This window comes from Phragmites australis, chromosome 1 (assembly GCF_958298935.1).
Source record: "Phragmites australis chromosome 1, lpPhrAust1.1, whole genome shotgun sequence".
NCBI classification, from domain to species: domain Eukaryota; kingdom Viridiplantae; phylum Streptophyta; class Magnoliopsida; order Poales; family Poaceae; genus Phragmites; species Phragmites australis.
In genome coordinates this window covers 50,663,602-50,680,369 of record NC_084921.1, presented here as the reverse complement: position 1 = coordinate 50,680,369, position 16,768 = coordinate 50,663,602, and the positions used below count along the sequence as shown (strand labels likewise).

Genomic DNA, 16,768 nt, shown 5'->3' with positions numbered 1-16,768 from the left:
TTTTCCTCCAAGTAAGAGTTCCATATCATAGAAACTAAAGCTCGAATAATATGACTAGGTTGGAAGCTGTTGCACTACTTCATGAGCTACACTAGAGCTGCATCATACTTCTTCTTGTCGCTCTCCTTGAGCAAGATTTTCCACTTTTGCAAGTAAGAAAGATTATTGAGAAGAATATCAATTGACTTGTTAGAGAAGATCCTCTCAATCGCTATCTTGTTGCAAACTCGCCATATCACCTAGTACAACATGCAAAGAAGAATAGATCCAAATTTGCCAATAAATTAAGTTCCTGAGTTAGCCAACCAATAGTAAATTCATCAAGTTTCCTGGATTATCCAGCCCAACCAAAACATTTCCTAAATCCACTTCATGTGAAGATATCAAGAACGTATTGAAAGAAAATGTGATTTATAGGTTCTATTTTTTTTTACAGTCATAGTCGTCGCCACACTCACCGGTCTGGCGAGTGCGCTTAGTCTGCTCCACGCAGTCGGTGCCAAGCACAGCGCGTCGCATCAGGCGGCACAGACAAGCGGCACAGCTAGCATGCTGCCAAAGCAGTTTGTTTGTATGGCTTGCAGCGAATTAGTGGTGAAGTCTCAAGCTTTCAACATTGCAACAAAGGTGTTTCTCTGGTGGTTCAGTCCAATGCAAATTGATGGTGGTATGGCTGCATGATTACTCTATCTCTGTAGTGATCTGATTGCACGGATGTGAAGTGAACATTTGTTGTGTTTGTTTGATTCAGATTCATGCAAATTGGTGGTGTTATGGCTGCATGATTCAGTTTGTTTTTCTAATTTGCCTGTTGTGGTGGTTTGATTATATTCAGCTATGTCTGAGAAGTTTGCCGAAGCAAAAGTAAATTTCAGAGGTAACCTCACTATAAGAAGAGGGAGAACGATTTTATCTGCACATATTCTGCCAATCAAATATAAACTTATACCAACTTATTTTATCATATATAATAAACCAAATAAAAACTTATATCATTCTATATAACCAATCGAACATCTAAACTATTCGAGTCCATTTAAAATCATCCCATTCATCTAAACCATACTAAATATATATGTGCAGCGATTCAAGCATCCAAACACAACTTTACTCCGATCCATGCACAGGTGCAGGACCAAAAGCCATGGCGGCGAGACAGCGGCGCGCCGCCCCATCTCGTCTAAACGATTTGAATTAACGTGGAACACACACGTCGGCCCCGTAGACCACTCGTGCGCCTTCCCCCCTTCCCCTCCGGGTTCCCGATGAGGCGACACCTCATGGCGGGACGGATGACATCCCCAAAACCCTAAACCCCGAGCCGCTCGCCGCCGCCGTCGCAGCACCCGCGTGGGCCGGCGGCAATCGGAGCCGAAGCGCCATTGATGAGCTCCGCCGCCGCCGCAACCAGTGATGCACAAGCTCCTCCCCCGCGCCGCCTCCTTCCTCGACACCACCGCGGCGGCGCCGCTTCTGCTCTCCTCCCCCCGCATGCCCGCGCTTCGCCTGGCTGGACCGCTCCTGCCCGCGCGCCGCAGCACAAACCCTAGCCGCCTTCGCGCGCCGCCGTGGCTGGGCTGTGACGGCGCTAGGAGGGGCCTCAGCTCCGTCGAGGCTGTGATGCACCGATAGGGAGTGGGGAGCTGCTCGCCATTCCCGGAGTCGGGCCGCGGAACCTGAGGAAGCTCGTGGACAAGGGATTCGATGCGTGGCGCAGCTCAAGCAGCTCTATAGGGATAAGGTGTGTGCATGACATTATGAGCTATTCTCGGTTATATATTTTGTTTTTATTTGTAGTACTTGTTTATTTGGTTCAATATCATGGTGAAATTCCTAATCTTTAGAGTGAGAAAAACAGCAAGAACAATTTACTTTTATATCTGTCTCTGGAGCCAACTTGCGCTCTTTAGTTCATTTTGAACCATGCTGTGTGACTATTCTGGTACTTTTTCACTGAATGATGTCCATCTAATCTTAGTTCAATGTTATTCGTGCTGAGTGCTAACATTTTTTGAGCATTTCCAGTTCTTTGGCAAGTCTAATGAGAAGATGGTTGAGTTCCTGCAAAATTCAGTTGGCATCATTCACAAGAACCATGCTGAGAGTATTACTTTGTTCATTAAAAAGAGTGTTGATGAGGAGCTGAAAGGCACCGATACATCTAAGCTTTCTAAAAATAGGAGGCTTACCTTTTGTGTGGAAGGGAACATCAGTGTTGGGAAAACTACATTCCTGCAAAGAATAGCCAATGAAACTGTGGAACTATGTGACCTTGTAGATAGTACCTGAACCTATTGCAAAGTGGCAGGATGTTGGCCCTGAACACTTCAATATACTTGATGCTTTCTATGCTGAGCCACAGAGGTATGCATACACCTTCCAGAATTATGTATTTGTGACCAGAGTCATGCAAGAGAAGGAATCTGCAAGTGGCATAAAACCTCTTCGGCTGATGGAAAGAAGTGTTTTCAGTGACCGAATGTTAGGTCTATCTTTACTGTAAAAACTACCTTGATGATGAATCCAAAGCTTTTGTGTAATTTGATTCACTTTTAATCTGTTTTATTGTTTATGCCTTATCCTATTTAAGGAATGAATATTATTGATATTTTCAGGTTTTTGTTCGTGCTGTTCATGAAGCAAACTGGATGAATGAGATGGAGATCAGCATCTATGACTCCTGGTTTGATCCAGTTGTGTCATCACTCCCAGGTCTTATCCCTGATGGTTTTATTTATCTAAGAGCTAGCCCTGACACTTGCCACAAAAGAATGATGGTTCGGAAAAGATCAGAGGAGGGTAGTGTTACTCTTGATTACCTTCAAGGTTTGCATGAAAAACATGAAAGCTGGTTACTTCCTTCCAAGGGAGGAGGTTCTGGTGTATTGTCGGTCAGTCAGCTTCCAATTCATATGGAGGGTACCCTGCCTGCGGATATACAAGATCGGGTATTCTACCTGGAAGGAGATCACATGCATTCTAGTATCCAGAAGGTAACATATCTTTTACTTGTTTTCATAAGTATCCAGTAAGGGGTTATTTGGTTACATGGGTGAGGCTCTTTCTCAATTAGGTTCCTGCTCTGGTCTTGGACTGCGACCATGACATTAATTTTAACAAGGATATTGAAGCCAAACAACAGTAAGTTTCATACTTCATAAGTGTCAATGTTCTATTAATTTTCCTGTAGTGTTAACCAATCATTTTATCCAGAAGTTCTTCTAAGGAGAATGAATTGGCAACTTCTCTATTTTGTTCTTTTCATAGCTTGTGGTTTACCGAACAATTTGAAAATAATGATCCTTGTGTAGATACATGGTCCGAAATTGAAAGCAGTGGCTAGTGTAATTCAAATTGGTCTGGCTGATAGGCTGATACAAATAGTGTAGACTGTAGACGAGCTGTGATGTGGTAGCATAGTGACCATCTTATGTGGCCCTAATTTGGTAGTTTTTGGCATCCTGCCTGCAAAAGTTTTACTAATGTCTAATTTATTGAAGACTAGGTGTTGTTCCTTTAGAATACGAATAGATAAACATGTACTTTCTTTTCTTAAACAATCTGAATTCTTTGAGATGTTGCTGTACATACCGTTTGCTCCATCAATTTTTTTTCGAGCCCAAGTCTGGCCTACGATGAACTCATACTATATTTATTGTGTTGGTGATGTTTGCTGTTTTGTCTTGATTTTTATTTTCCATAGTATCAGATGCACTTTTTTTATCTGAACACCCATGTGCTGTTAAATCCCTTAAAAATCATATACTCATTGATATTTCAATATTTTCCTTGAAGATATGCTCGTCAAGTTGCAGAGTTCTTTGAGTTTGTGAAGAAAAAGAAGGAATCTCCTTCAGAGACAACTGATGGTGACAAGAGTATAAACAAACAGATTATGCTTCCCCACAGAGGTGGTTTGTGGGTCCCTGGAAACAGCCCTTTACCAGAATCTGCTCTAAACTCTTTTGATTTCACAGGGACAATGCCTTCCTTCCCCTCAACTTAGGGGCTAACAACCCATATGCACTATTGATTCCTGCCCACGACATGGTATTTTACAGAATATATGCGTGTTCCATCGACTTCTGTATCACAGGACAACACCTTTAATTGACGGCCTTGTAAATATTTAAAGATTATTGAATTGTAGATTTTTAACTGCTTTCGTGTCAATACTTGGTAGTGGCATCAACTGTGCGGTGCTTGCCTTTTCTGGATTCTTATGACGGCCCGCTTGGCCGTTCAGTTGCTTGGTGTATGCCTGTTTCTGTAATGGTGCATAAACCAAAGGGCCTAGAGTGAAGCTTTGATGCATGCTGTCGTGCTGCACATGCTTCGTTGCATTGCCAATCATTTTGTTTTTTCTTTTGCCGTCTGGTCTTAGAAAGGAATACTCGACCTGTCTCCCGAGTCCTGAAGACCAACGTGTCCCATACGTAGAGGGTTCAGTTCTTCGCCCAGAAATTATGGCTATTGAAAAGAGCACGCCATCTTACCTACAGAAGATAGAAGTGATTGCATGATGGTAGTGTACCAGTTAGTGGTTGGTAGTTCTGCTTGGCAACTGTACCATGCATTTAAATGTACCATCATCTCAGAATACTTCTACGAGATGCTTCATTCTACGGGATGAAACGTTTGGTTCTTTGCAGAATGACTGGACGACCGTCCCTCTCACCGCTGAAAGCCTGAAAGGAACACCATGCAGACGAGGCACTCGCTAGGGTCTCGCCGAACCATTCTTTCCATGAGAATTCTTGCTGGTCGACGGAATTCCAAGAACCTAGTACGTCCATGCATGGAAAACGAATGGCGTGCCCCGTCTGCCGGTCCGGGTCACGAATCCCCCCTGGCGCAGTTGAGTGAGTGGTTGGTGGCTCGAGAGTCGGTGGAAGACTTGCATGGAGCCCAGCGGCGAGTCTGGTTTGGTTTGCACGGGTAGCCCGGGCACCGGCACCGGCACCCGCACCTCACGTAGTAGGCGGTAGGCCGCAGCGCGATTCCTCGCGATCTCACCCACCGCCCACGGCCACCGGCGATGCGCTGCGCCGCTGCCCACCACTCGCTCACTCAGTAGCCTCGCCGCTCGCCACTTTCCACCGGTCTCCCGTCTCGTCATGCGCGCACAAGTGCACAAACCGGCCGCAGATAACTCCATTCTCTCCGTGCGCGCACGCGACGGACTCGTGCGGAAGACGTCGCGGTCGTCCCGGGATACCGGCAACCGGGGAGGGCGGGCGGCGACCCTGCCACCGCCAGCGACCCATGGAACCGAACCTGTCCAATCACGCGCGCGGTCAGCACAAGACGCCGCGACCGTGAGCCCGGAGCCTCGGACTGAGCTCTCTTCCTCCTTCGACTTGGTCTGCAGCGCCCACGGGAACACCAATAATGCGATGCGATGCGATGGGTTGTGCGCGGTCGTGTCCCGCGTTGGCTTTTGATCGCACATGGTTCCCATCGGAGTGACGTTACGAAAAATCTTCGCCGTGCGTCTCCTCCGGATTGCAGCCGCCATGCTGGATATGTGAGTGGTGCTCTGCTGTGTGTTTTTGCAGGTCCTGACCGGTTCAAAGGCTCAAGGGAGGACCGGTTCAAAGGCTCAAGGGAGGATCGGTTCAAAGGGTTTGGCCGTTCTAGCAAGAAATGTGTCGCGGATTTAGCAGCCGGTTGCGATCAAAGGAATTGTTTAAGTCTGCCTTTGATTTGACTTTTTTTTTTTCATTTCTATGCGAGATGTACATGAGTTAGCTCTATCCGGGGAACAACCTTAGCGGAAACTCTTACATTGTCTTAGTCGTGACAACGAGGGATTTAATTTTTAGAAAAAAATAACTGTCAATCTCGTTTGGAAAAACGTTCTTGCATACAAAGAGTTGCAGTGAACTTTACTTTTCACCGAACCGAGATCCTATTTGCTTTCTGCTTCTGATTCTGCTTCTGCTACTAACAGAAATCAGAAGTCAGAACAAATGAGATTCTAGAGAAGTGACTTCTGAAGAAACCAGAAGTCTGTTTCTAAGAAAAATAAATTAAAGCTGAGAAGCTCGCTAAGATACGTTTTTTGAGAAGCTATATGTTGAGAAGCTAAAAATTTATTGTAGAAACCAACAGGCTATTTAAAAAACAGATTTTCAAACAAATAAAAAACATAGCTTTTCAAAAAAAAACTCAGACAACCCCAAACCATGAGTCTGAGAGGCCACTGGCACTTCGGCGGAAAGATAGCTACGATTTGGGACTTTGTTTGCTCACATTTGTCAAATCCATCACTCTCACTGCAGGGACAGATAGAAGACTTCAAGCAAAAGTTTGGAATCACTGACCATGTGAGTGTTCAGATCACTGTGATTTCAGCCATTCACTTCAAAAGGGTGAATCTTTTTTGGCCTTGCTTTTCCTTTTTTCCCCCTTCTCTCCACAAAGTAGTACATGGCATGGAGTAAGCGGAGTCTACCTCTGAGATCTCAACATCTCATGCTGTAAAGTTTCAATATGTTACAGGTGATTCAGTGAACAAATAATGATCTTGCGTCCGCTTAGGCCCCGTTTGGAACTTAAAAAAAAAAAAAATCCTATTCCGAGAATTGAACTTGTTTTCTGTAAAATTCCTGCCTACACGGGGCAAATCACGAAAGTAACATGTCGGCGTTACAAGGAAATCTCTGGTGATCGTGCTTGTAGACCAACGGGCAAACTGAGCCACAAGTTCAGCACTTGACAGAGAAGTAAATATTTGTATTGCATGACAAGTTCATTCCATCGCTGTTCAGTGGTGAACGGATAACCAGATGGAAACAATTCAAACTCTTTCAATTGCTTTTCTTTTTTTCCCTACTGGGACAAAGGAAGTGCTGTGAAAGTTGACCTGGTACAAGAAAAAGACAGCAGAAAGGTAGGTGTTCAAGTTGACTAGAAATCATATATAGATAGCTTGCCTTAAATTATTGCCTAATTTTAGCTAAGCCATAGACCAGCATCCTGTCTAGCCATGATCCACATATTAAGATCATCTCCAACCGTTTTCCGTCATGACCTAGAATCCCTTCACGAAAAGATTTTCGTTCACTTTAGCGCTCCAATGATTTCTTTTTACGGTTCCCATCACGAAGGGACTCTCAAGTTCATTCCCTTCAGAACGGGATTTTTTCTCCTTTTTCTTCACGAATCCCTTCGAAGAGAAACTGTTAGAGATAAGAGAAAATAAATAGAATGAGAACGGGAAAGAAAATCGGGAAGAGAAAGAAATGAAGAGAATATGATTGAAGATGATCTAACTGAAGCTTTGTTCTCTTGTTCTCATGCAAGTCCATTTTGGTTTAGGTCTTGGCTAGCCCCAACTCCAACCTACTCACATGCAAGTGTTCTTATTTGCTTTGATAATAATTCAGAAAATGCTTTGGTTCATTGCACTGGGTTACCCTTCAACAACGACCCATGCAAATAGCTGTTCTGGATACTATTAAGAAATTCATAGCTGAGTTGGAAAATCGTAAAAATACAAACATATTTGGGAAGTCATACGATTACGTAGTACTATTATATTGATGCTTGCATATTTCTTATACCGTCACAGCAGCTATTTTTTAAGACAGGCTAAATACCAGTCAAACAAATCAATTGGACAATCCAAGTCATTATTGCACATGCACATAGCAAATTAGTGTTAAAATAGAATAGACACTGGTACTATACTAGCTAGCTTTCGACTGTTTCAAGGTACACAATATGAGTAGCACACAAGAAAGAACAATCTACTTCAATTCCATGAAAAGGAAATATTTGTAGCGAATGCCATTAACCATGTATAAACCTTGTTAGCATTTGAAGTATCTCTAGTATTATATTAGAAATTAACGATGCTAGTAAGTAGTAACCATCTCTAAATAATGGGCAGTAGAATTTGCTGAATCCATCTGTATCTAAAACTAAAAAAATCTGATGACGCTCAATAAATAAGATGGCATTACTACAGCTGTTTTCCTCTTAACCGCGTACACACGGACGGCGACACGGCCGCTGTGAGACCGCGTTATGAGCGACCGCTGCTGTGCGTGCGCCTGCTGCGTGTGGCAGTAGCAGCAGCAGTTGGCCACCGAGCCTGCAGTTTACTGGACCCTCCTTGCCGCCGCTGGTGGAGTGGACGCTCGGCTACTCCCCCCTGCCCCGTTCTACTCCATCACTCACCCTGCCCATTGTCTCCTCTCTCTCCTCCCCCAAATCCGCCAATTCCCCTTGAGAAAGCACCGCCTTTGCACCCGATTTTGTCCAGCCTCGCCGATCCACCCGCTGCAGGTGTGTCTCGGGCCAATTTTCGGTAAAAATGTGTTTTTTGTGGAGAAAAATCCCTTCTTTTGCTCGGAAAGGTCGTGCATTTTTCCTGACTTGGCGCTGTTTTCCGTGGCATATGAAGGTGGGCGGCTCGCCGGGGAGACGCCGCGGGGATCGTGCTGCGGCGAGAACCCACGTTCCGAGCTGGTTCGTTTCCGCGTGGTTCGGTTTGGTGGGATGGGAGGAGGCGGCGTGAGGATCAGAACCGTTTTGGTGCTTGGGATGTGAGAATCACCGGGTGGCACTGGGGGGTTAGGGTTTGGTGAGGAGGGGTGAAGGAAATGGGGGGCCTTTGCTCCAAGGGATCGGCGGTGGGCAAGTCGCCCAGCGACACAACGCTCGGCCCCGGCCGAGTGGTCGACCACCATGAGCGTGTGGTGGTTGTGGAGGAGAAGAAGACTGTGGTTGGGGGAGAGGCTGCTGCCAAGAGGATACAAGAGGAGCAACAGGAGCAGAGCCAGCAACCTGTATCGGTCTCGCAAACTGTGGTGCCTGGAGGTGGCGTGGATACTGCTGTGGTACCATGGGATGGGGTGCCGCAGTTGGCGCGGTTGCCGTCGCAGAAGTCAGGGATGGGTGTGGCAAAAGCTAGTGCTGCCAAGGCAAGTTTTCAGTACTTCTTACTTTGTGGTGAACTTAAGTCCAATGTAGCTTAATCCAACTTTTATCATCACATATGCTCAAAACATGATTTGTTTATATCAATGCATTCTTTTCTTGCTCATGCTGCCAAGGGATTGTCAGTTTGTCACATCATGCACATGGAAGTTTAAAGTTATTTCTGTAGCATTAGCATTTCAGGATATGCTGGACTAGCTGATGATCTGTTAGTATCCTTGCGGAAGTCTAATAAGTTTGCTGCTTCACTTTGTGTGCCGGTAACAAGGCATTTGCTGTTATCTGCTGATCCTATTCTCCCTGCGAGTCTACTTTAGCAGCCGAATATAGCGGTCTTAAAGTTTTTTTCCCTTCATATTTGCTAAGGGAAGGAATCACTGAACATTTGTGAGTGCACATCCTTCAAACCTGATGCAGTGCTGTATCGACCTTCATGCCTATCATTTTGCCAAGCATGTTGTTGTAGGTTTTGCTCCTTATTGCTGCATCTACTATGATTTGATTACTTCCAGTGCCATAGAATGAATTGTTGTGCCACACCTAAGAATGATATAAAATTTCATGAGTTTTTATTATTGCTAAATAGAAATCTTTGCCCTTCACTATTTATCCATGATATTTGTTCCTTGAATGTTCCGGAAATGTCACTTGGTGAGAGAGATTGTCAGACCCTATGACATATTTCATTTTTTCTTGCCATGTTGAAACAGGTTTCAGAAGTAAGCTCTATTCTGGGTAGAGCTAGTACTGCTGGTATTGGAAAAGCAGTGGAAGTGCTAGACACACTTGGTAGTAGCATGACAAGTTTGAATATGAGTGGTTTTGGATCAGGAACTACAACAAAAGGCAATAAAATATCTATTTTAGCATTTGAGGTTGCCAATACCATAGTCAAAGGTTGCAATCTGATGCACGCCCTTTCAAAAGATAATATAAAGCATTTAAAAGAAGTGGTACTTCACTCAGAAGGTGTTCAGAATCTTATATCCAAGGATATGGATGAGTTACTCAAGATTTCTGCTGCTGACAAAAGGTTATTGTTTAGTCTCTGCTGCTTTTATAAACTACAACAGTTGTCCGAAAGGTTTATTTATTTTAATTTTAAGTAACTTCAACTAGGTTATACGAAAAAAAATGTACTTCAACATGTTTCTATACTTGTAGTTGCTGAAGTTCTGTTTGGTCCAACAGGGAAGAGTTGAAAGTGTTTTCTACAGAAGTTGTTCGCTTTGGAAATCGCTGCAAGGATCCTCAATGGCACAATTTGGACCGATACTTTGACAAGTAAAATTCATTTTTTGGCCCCTGCACTTGATAAAGGCAACAATTTTGGGGTATTGATAATGAACTCAGTGTCTTTATGCATCAAACTCTTTCAGGTTGGCATCAGAACGGGCTCCTCAACATCACTTGAAAGAAAAGGCAGAATCAGTGATGCAGCAATTGGTGACTTGTGTTCAGTTTACAGCTGTAAGTAATATTTATTTGCCTTGGAAGCAATGCCCTGTAGTGACATTTGTCTACCAGGTCTGTAACTGTAGTTTAGCAGACTGTAAACAACTAAACATAACCAAGCTGAAGCTTTCTTGACAAATGATAAGCTGAATATTATGTGAAGACATAGAGAGGTCAGAGGAGTCTCAAGATTGTTTAATGAGTCACTAAGGTTCCATTCTCAGCACTCTGTGACTAAAATGTTCTATGGACCAGTTTTACGAGTGAAGAAGTAATAGTCTAAATTCATCTGCCTGTATCCATGAAATAGTATAATTTCATCTGAATCTTAGCTGTCATTCTCCTAGCATTTATTAGTTCTGTTCTTTTCACCTTTGGTTCTAATTATAGACTTATTTATTTTTTCTAACTTTCAGGAACTATACCATGAAATGCATGCCTTGGATAGATTTGAACAAGATTATCAGCGTAAACAGCAGGAAGAGGATGGTTCAAGTGTAGTCCAAAGAGGTCAGTTCGTTTTGCATGATAACATATAGGAATCATCTGTAAGAAGTTCATGATATTTAAACTCTGGTTTGGCTGAAAAACAATTTTATGCCTCTTTTGGTTGGTGCTACTTCTGGTTCTTTTTTCATATCATTTAAAAAAAAACTTTTGATTGAACATAACACTCAGGATTCAGGTCACTTGAAAAAAAAAATCTTTAGATTTAGTATAACACTCAGGATGTCTACTCTTGGGCCATTGTTGTAGGTGACATGCTTGATGTTTTTAATCGCAGACATCAAATTGTATTTTATTAAGATTGTCAGTTTGACATTGATAGTTCTGTGCATACATAAACAGACTCAAGGTCTCTTTCTTATGCTGTCATCAATCACTGTCAACTGTTTCTATAATTGTCATTAGGTGAGCAGCTAGTGTAATTTGACCAATACATCCAGGGGCTGCTGCTGTGGTTCATCTGACTATATCGACTGCACCTGACAAATCCAAAGTAGCCAAGTTTTATTTTTTTCCTGTGACCAGAATGACATTCCAGTAAATAATAAAAGACGATTTGCATTTGATGCTTGTTAACGCAGTGAACATGAGTTGTGAATAAGAATAACCCATAGGAAAAAAAACTCCAGATTTCCAATACCTATTTCCACCTTTGAACATTTAGCACAAGTGCACAACTACTACTGCTATCTGGGCTAGGCTTAATATTTAGCCATGTAAGTTCAATGTTAATAGTGTAATTATTCTGTTTCCTTCATTTTTTATGGGTATTGCCTTTACGATCTTTATCTGTGACATCTAGCTCTTTTCCCCTCTTCTTTGGGTATTTGCTTGTAAGAACTAGATTTTGAAAGCACTTGCCTCTGATACCTTAAGTCTGTTTACTGGTTCATGAGTATATTTTTGCACTGTTTTGTTGTCATCATTTGATAATGATGCTTAATGCTGTTCCGTTAATTTGCAGGTGATAATCTGCACATACTAAAGCAGGAAGTGAAAAGCCAACACAAGCATGTTAAAAGTTTAAAGAAAAAGTCTTTATGGTTTAAGAATTTGGAAGAGGTTGGCATGTAATTTTATTATACCAAGTTGGTATGCTCGTACAATTGTGTGGCTAGATTTAACAATGCCATCTTAAGATTTTAGTCACGTATATAGTCGATTACATTAACTATAGATACTCTATACTAAAAAATTGATTGAATCCCCAAAAATATTGAAATTAGCTAAGAATATCCACAGAAGCCACTTGTCTGTAGAAGTCTCTTCTTGCCTCTACTGTCAAGCACTGCGAGTGATAGAAAACTATACGGAAACACAAATGCCTTTTATGCCTCTCTTTCATGTTATAATGCTAAATAAAGAAAACCATAAGAAAAAAACTACCTCCTGGCATCTCTCTTCCATGTTGCAATTGTGGCCTACTACCATGACGCTGCATCTCCTTCATACACCTGCAGATGTTCGCTGATGATGCAGCGGACAATTTGCAGAGTTAAAGTCAAACTAACCACTCGACATGGGTACAATGAAGTTTAAGGGATAAATATGTAATCTTATTTCTGTCTATTATTATCTTGTTTGAGTTTATATGGATTTCTTACTAACATCTAATTTGTATCATGTTAAACAATAGCTACAGTCCACCAAATTGAGGACCAGATATATACTCTCTAATAACATCCATTGGACATTGTTTGTTAACCATAATTGAGGGCTGGGTGTTTTTTATTTTTGTGAGAATTATTAGCATATTTCTCTTTTTCCTTTGCAGCTGGGAGACACCTAAAATCAATTTTTACCATGTAACAGACCATGTGCTATCAGCAACGCTTAGCTCTAGGAAAGCATTTCCATGTTGTTAAGATCCACTCACTCGATGCTCCGAAAAAATCTTACTAGTTTTGCTCGTGCAATCCTGTCCTTCTAATTCAAAAAATAATATTTATTCTTCCTAGGTCATAGAAAAGCTGGTAGACATTGTGCACTTCTTACATTTGGAGATCCATAATGCCTTTGGGCATTCAGGTAATGAGCTTTGCAATTATCTCATATGAAACTTTTGCACATATTGAGCTGTGGGCTAGTTTGTCGTCTCGATTGCTTTACTGCTGAAAGCAAGTGTGAGATACGTAATTAATCCACCTTATTACTAATGTGTCATAAGTCATAACTTCAGTTTCACCTTCTCACTCTAGTTGCTAGGTTAAGCACCATGCTTGTAGGTTTACTTCAAATGTGTTTTTATAAGCAATCAGTTCAGGTTCTTACAAATCGAGCTTCCTAGTTTGTCACCCCTCTGTGACTTAGCAGGTCTTGTCACTCCCTCTTAAAGAACCATGCCCATTGAATTTTGGGTCACCAGGTGTATGGAACATTCATCTTGTTACGCACTTGGCATGGAAGTCTTAAGTAATACAGGGATGTATTTTTGTGCCTTGGTTGAGTCGTCACATGTGCCATACTTCTCTTTTAGGGCAAGCAACTCTAAAAAACATAGAATTATGGCCTCATTAACTCTTTAAATAGTCACGTGATTCCTTGTATATTTATAAAAGAGTTGAACTTTGTTCCTTGTTGATAGTCTAGTGGTCGGAAAGGGCATAGAAAGTAAGCCAGTGGCATGGAAGGGAAGTGTAAATTTTCGGTGGTAGATTGGGGAAAACGTTAACATTTGGTGACATAGGAGGAATTATCCCGTGATAATATGCTTGACCACCAGTATTGTGTGGAACACAAATTCAATGTAAACAAGGAAACTTATGGTATTCTGCCATTTTTTTAGTTGCCTGAAATTTGATGTTAATGGTTGAATTTTTTTTTTCTTTAATTGTCATTGCATGCCAACTAATGTATACATAAGTCGGGTTTGGCACTGTAAATATATACTATGTAATATCAGGATTTCTTTTATCATTGACATTGAAGTGTGAACGATATGATCTATCCCTACTGTGGATCTGACTTACTATTTTAGCTAAAATTATGCCACAGCAAGAATCTTGGGAGTACTTCGCTGTTTTTTATTCTATAATTTGCATATAGTGAAAACATAATCATATTCATGGCTTAAACTTTAAACAGATTATGGTTCTGTGCTTAATGCTATGATGGTTTTTTTCACCATTATTGTATTAAGCATTGATTAAAACTTGTGCTCCTAACGATATGCAGACAATGAAGAATCTCAGGAACCTACCAAACGACGTAATAGATTGGGTCCAGCAGGCCTTGCATTGCATTATGCCAATATCATCAGTCAGATTGATACTCTTGTAAGTTCACAAACTCCACTTCTTGGAGAGAAAATTCAATAGGTCATTTTCTCTGTATCAGCAAACAGTTCCCGTGCATTGCTTGATGAAGTTTTGTCAATGTCATGCATCCCTCAATTCCCAATATTTAATCGAGGAAATGCAACTTTTCTATGAGGATTGAGGATGGTAGTGTTACAATTCATGGGGCAGTACTAGTAATGTTATGATTTTGTTGTGCTAAGAAACCCAACTTGCCACTTCTTTTTTGGTTGTAACAAGGGTTGATCAATTGGCAGGTTTCTCGATCAAGTTCTATTCCTACAAACACAAGGGATGCATTATACCAAAGTTTGCCACCTACCATAAAGTCGTCTCTCCGGTCTAAGCTACATTCATTTGGAGTCAATGAAGAGGTATGTGAGGTGGCACACATGACTTAAGAAAAATGAAATTAGACTTTAACAGTCAACATCATGCTATGTTTATTACATGTGACTGTAAAATTGTTGTAAGCATTTACTGGATTTGTGTAGCTTACTGTTTCTCAAATCAAGGCTGAAATGGAGAAGACGCTGCAGTGGCTTGTCCCTATTGCAAATAACACCACGAAGTAATCTAAACTACCTTCATAGCATGCAAAATCAGCTACAGATTTTTGCCTTTTCCTTTCTGTTACTGAATTTGTTATGATCTGTCCATACCAGGGCTCACCATGGTTTTGGTTGGGTTGGAGAGTGGGCAAATACAGGGTTGGTATCTAACTTCATTCAGTTTTAACAGGAAAATGATATAACTAGAATATCGAAGTAATGATCCTTTTGTCTTATGCAGGTCAGATGTGAACTGCAAGCCAACGGGGCAGATGGACCTGACCCGAGTTGAGACACTGTACCATGCTGACAAGGACAAGACTGAAGCATATATCCTTGAACTTGTTGTGTGGCTTCATCATCTTATTAGTCAATCCAAAACCGCTAATGGTGAGAGGTCTCCAATCAAGTCTCCTGTCCGGTCTCCTACGCAAAGGGGGCCTGCAATCACATTGTCTCCAAACAAAGCCAGCAGCAATTCATCACCTCTTTTGACGCAAGAAGACCAAGATATGCTAAGGGATGTCAAGTACAAGAAATTCATCCCTGGTATAAGCAAAAGCCAAGAGTTTGACACTAAGTCAAGACATAACAAGCAAAGCAGACTAAGCAAAAGTAACAGCCATTCACCAAGCAGTGGCAACAGGAAAGAGTTGCTATCAATCAGGAGGCTGCTTCCTGTGATTGACTTCGAGATCGACCGGACAAAAGCTCTTGATGTGATAGATAGAGTTGACAATATAAAAGTACAGTGATGAATCAAGATCGACTTGATGCTAAAGCCTGAAAATGTGCTGCGATCTGTGATCTTGAAAATCCAGATTGCGGCCTGAACCAAGGTGCCTGCTTGAGACGAACTAGCATCATGGTGCCAATTTGAAGGCACGAAGAGAGGTAGAGAACCATTGTCCAGGCTGACTTTGTATGATATATGGTGGGGTGAAAAGGAAGGGAAAATTTCATTGTACAAAGGGATTTGTTGTGTTTGTTAGCTCTTGTACAAGGAATGCAAGTTTTGAAGTAAAAAAGAATATCGAAGATCTCTTTGTGTTCCCTTGACAAGCACAGGAATCATGTGCTTGTTAGCCGCATCAAAGGCTTGACCTAGTGGTCTCTCTCAGGGTACAAATGTTTTTAATTGAGGCCACCAATCAACATCTGTTGTGGAAGGTACTTCGTGCTTCTGCCTCTGGTAATCTCATCGCATTGCAGCTAGGAGGTTAGGACTTGGATCAATGTCACACAAGGGCAGACTGCGCCTTCAAATCTGGCAAAGTTTGAAGCTTGGTTTCGGCCTTACGAATCTGTTTGGTTTCTTGTTAAACATTGCGACTCTAATCTTAAACGTTCCGCAAACTTTTGGGCTTGTGTTTGATTCAATGTCACAATTCTGGATTGCCGTACTTTCTTAGCCTCATACCATACGTCAAAGGCTTGGCTTTTTGCCAAACGGCTTTTAGCCGAACATTATTACACTCGGGGCGTCCATTTTCTTGCCCACAGTTTTTGCAACGTGCCATCATTTGTCTAACCTAATTGTAGCATAGTTGTGCCAAATAGACTCTCCAGGATCAGTGAATTGCATAGGTGAATCCAAGAGACGCCACCATTAGCTTTGGACGCCTGCACAGGTTAAAACCTTTTTATATTTTTAGGAACATACACCCTCTGATCCATAATATGTACTCATTTTTTTAATGTCATATTATCTTAGAATACTAGTCAAAATGTTATGTTTCATATTATATTGATGTCCCAAATGACTTATATTTTCGATTGGAGGGAGCATTTTATTTGTTATAGAGAATAATTTTTCGCATGATAACTTGTAGTAAAGGCATATTGGAAAGGCATGGTTTCTTCAAAAACTTTTAAATTTGAACAAATACTAGTTATGTGTTTGTGCGTTGCAACAGGAGCTGAATATTATCATGCTACAATATTTGTCATCATCAGCTTAATGAGCCTCACAACTTCTGGAAATTTAGATGTAGAACTTCCATAAACAAT

General features: G+C 41.7%; 1 protein-coding gene and 1 pseudogene across 2 annotated transcripts; both read left to right on the top strand.

Moving 5' to 3' along the window:
- Window positions 1-1,124: 1,124 nt before the first annotated feature.
- On the top strand, window positions 1,125-4,336 carry LOC133925418 (uncharacterized; annotated as a pseudogene).
- Window positions 4,337-8,018: 3,682 nt separating this feature from the next.
- LOC133925403 (protein PSK SIMULATOR 1-like) lies at window positions 8,019-15,798 on the top strand. 2 transcript variants are annotated; one of them, XM_062371342.1, is made up of 13 exons: window positions 8,019-8,295; window positions 8,414-8,933; window positions 9,660-9,982; window positions 10,141-10,233; window positions 10,329-10,419; window positions 10,821-10,914; window positions 11,876-11,973; window positions 12,870-12,939; window positions 14,086-14,186; window positions 14,465-14,581; window positions 14,702-14,778; window positions 14,873-14,917; window positions 15,000-15,798. In XM_062371342.1, exons 2-13 carry the CDS (start codon window positions 8,613-8,615, stop codon window positions 15,511-15,513), a joined length of 1,944 nt encoding a protein of 647 aa, XP_062227326.1. In that variant the 5' UTR covers window positions 8,019-8,295; window positions 8,414-8,612; the 3' UTR covers window positions 15,514-15,798. The 2 variants fall into 2 exon arrangements, with proteins under 2 accessions (XP_062227326.1, XP_062227332.1); XM_062371348.1 differs by having other exon boundaries at window positions 8,019-8,317.
- Window positions 15,799-16,768: the final 970 nt, after the last annotated feature.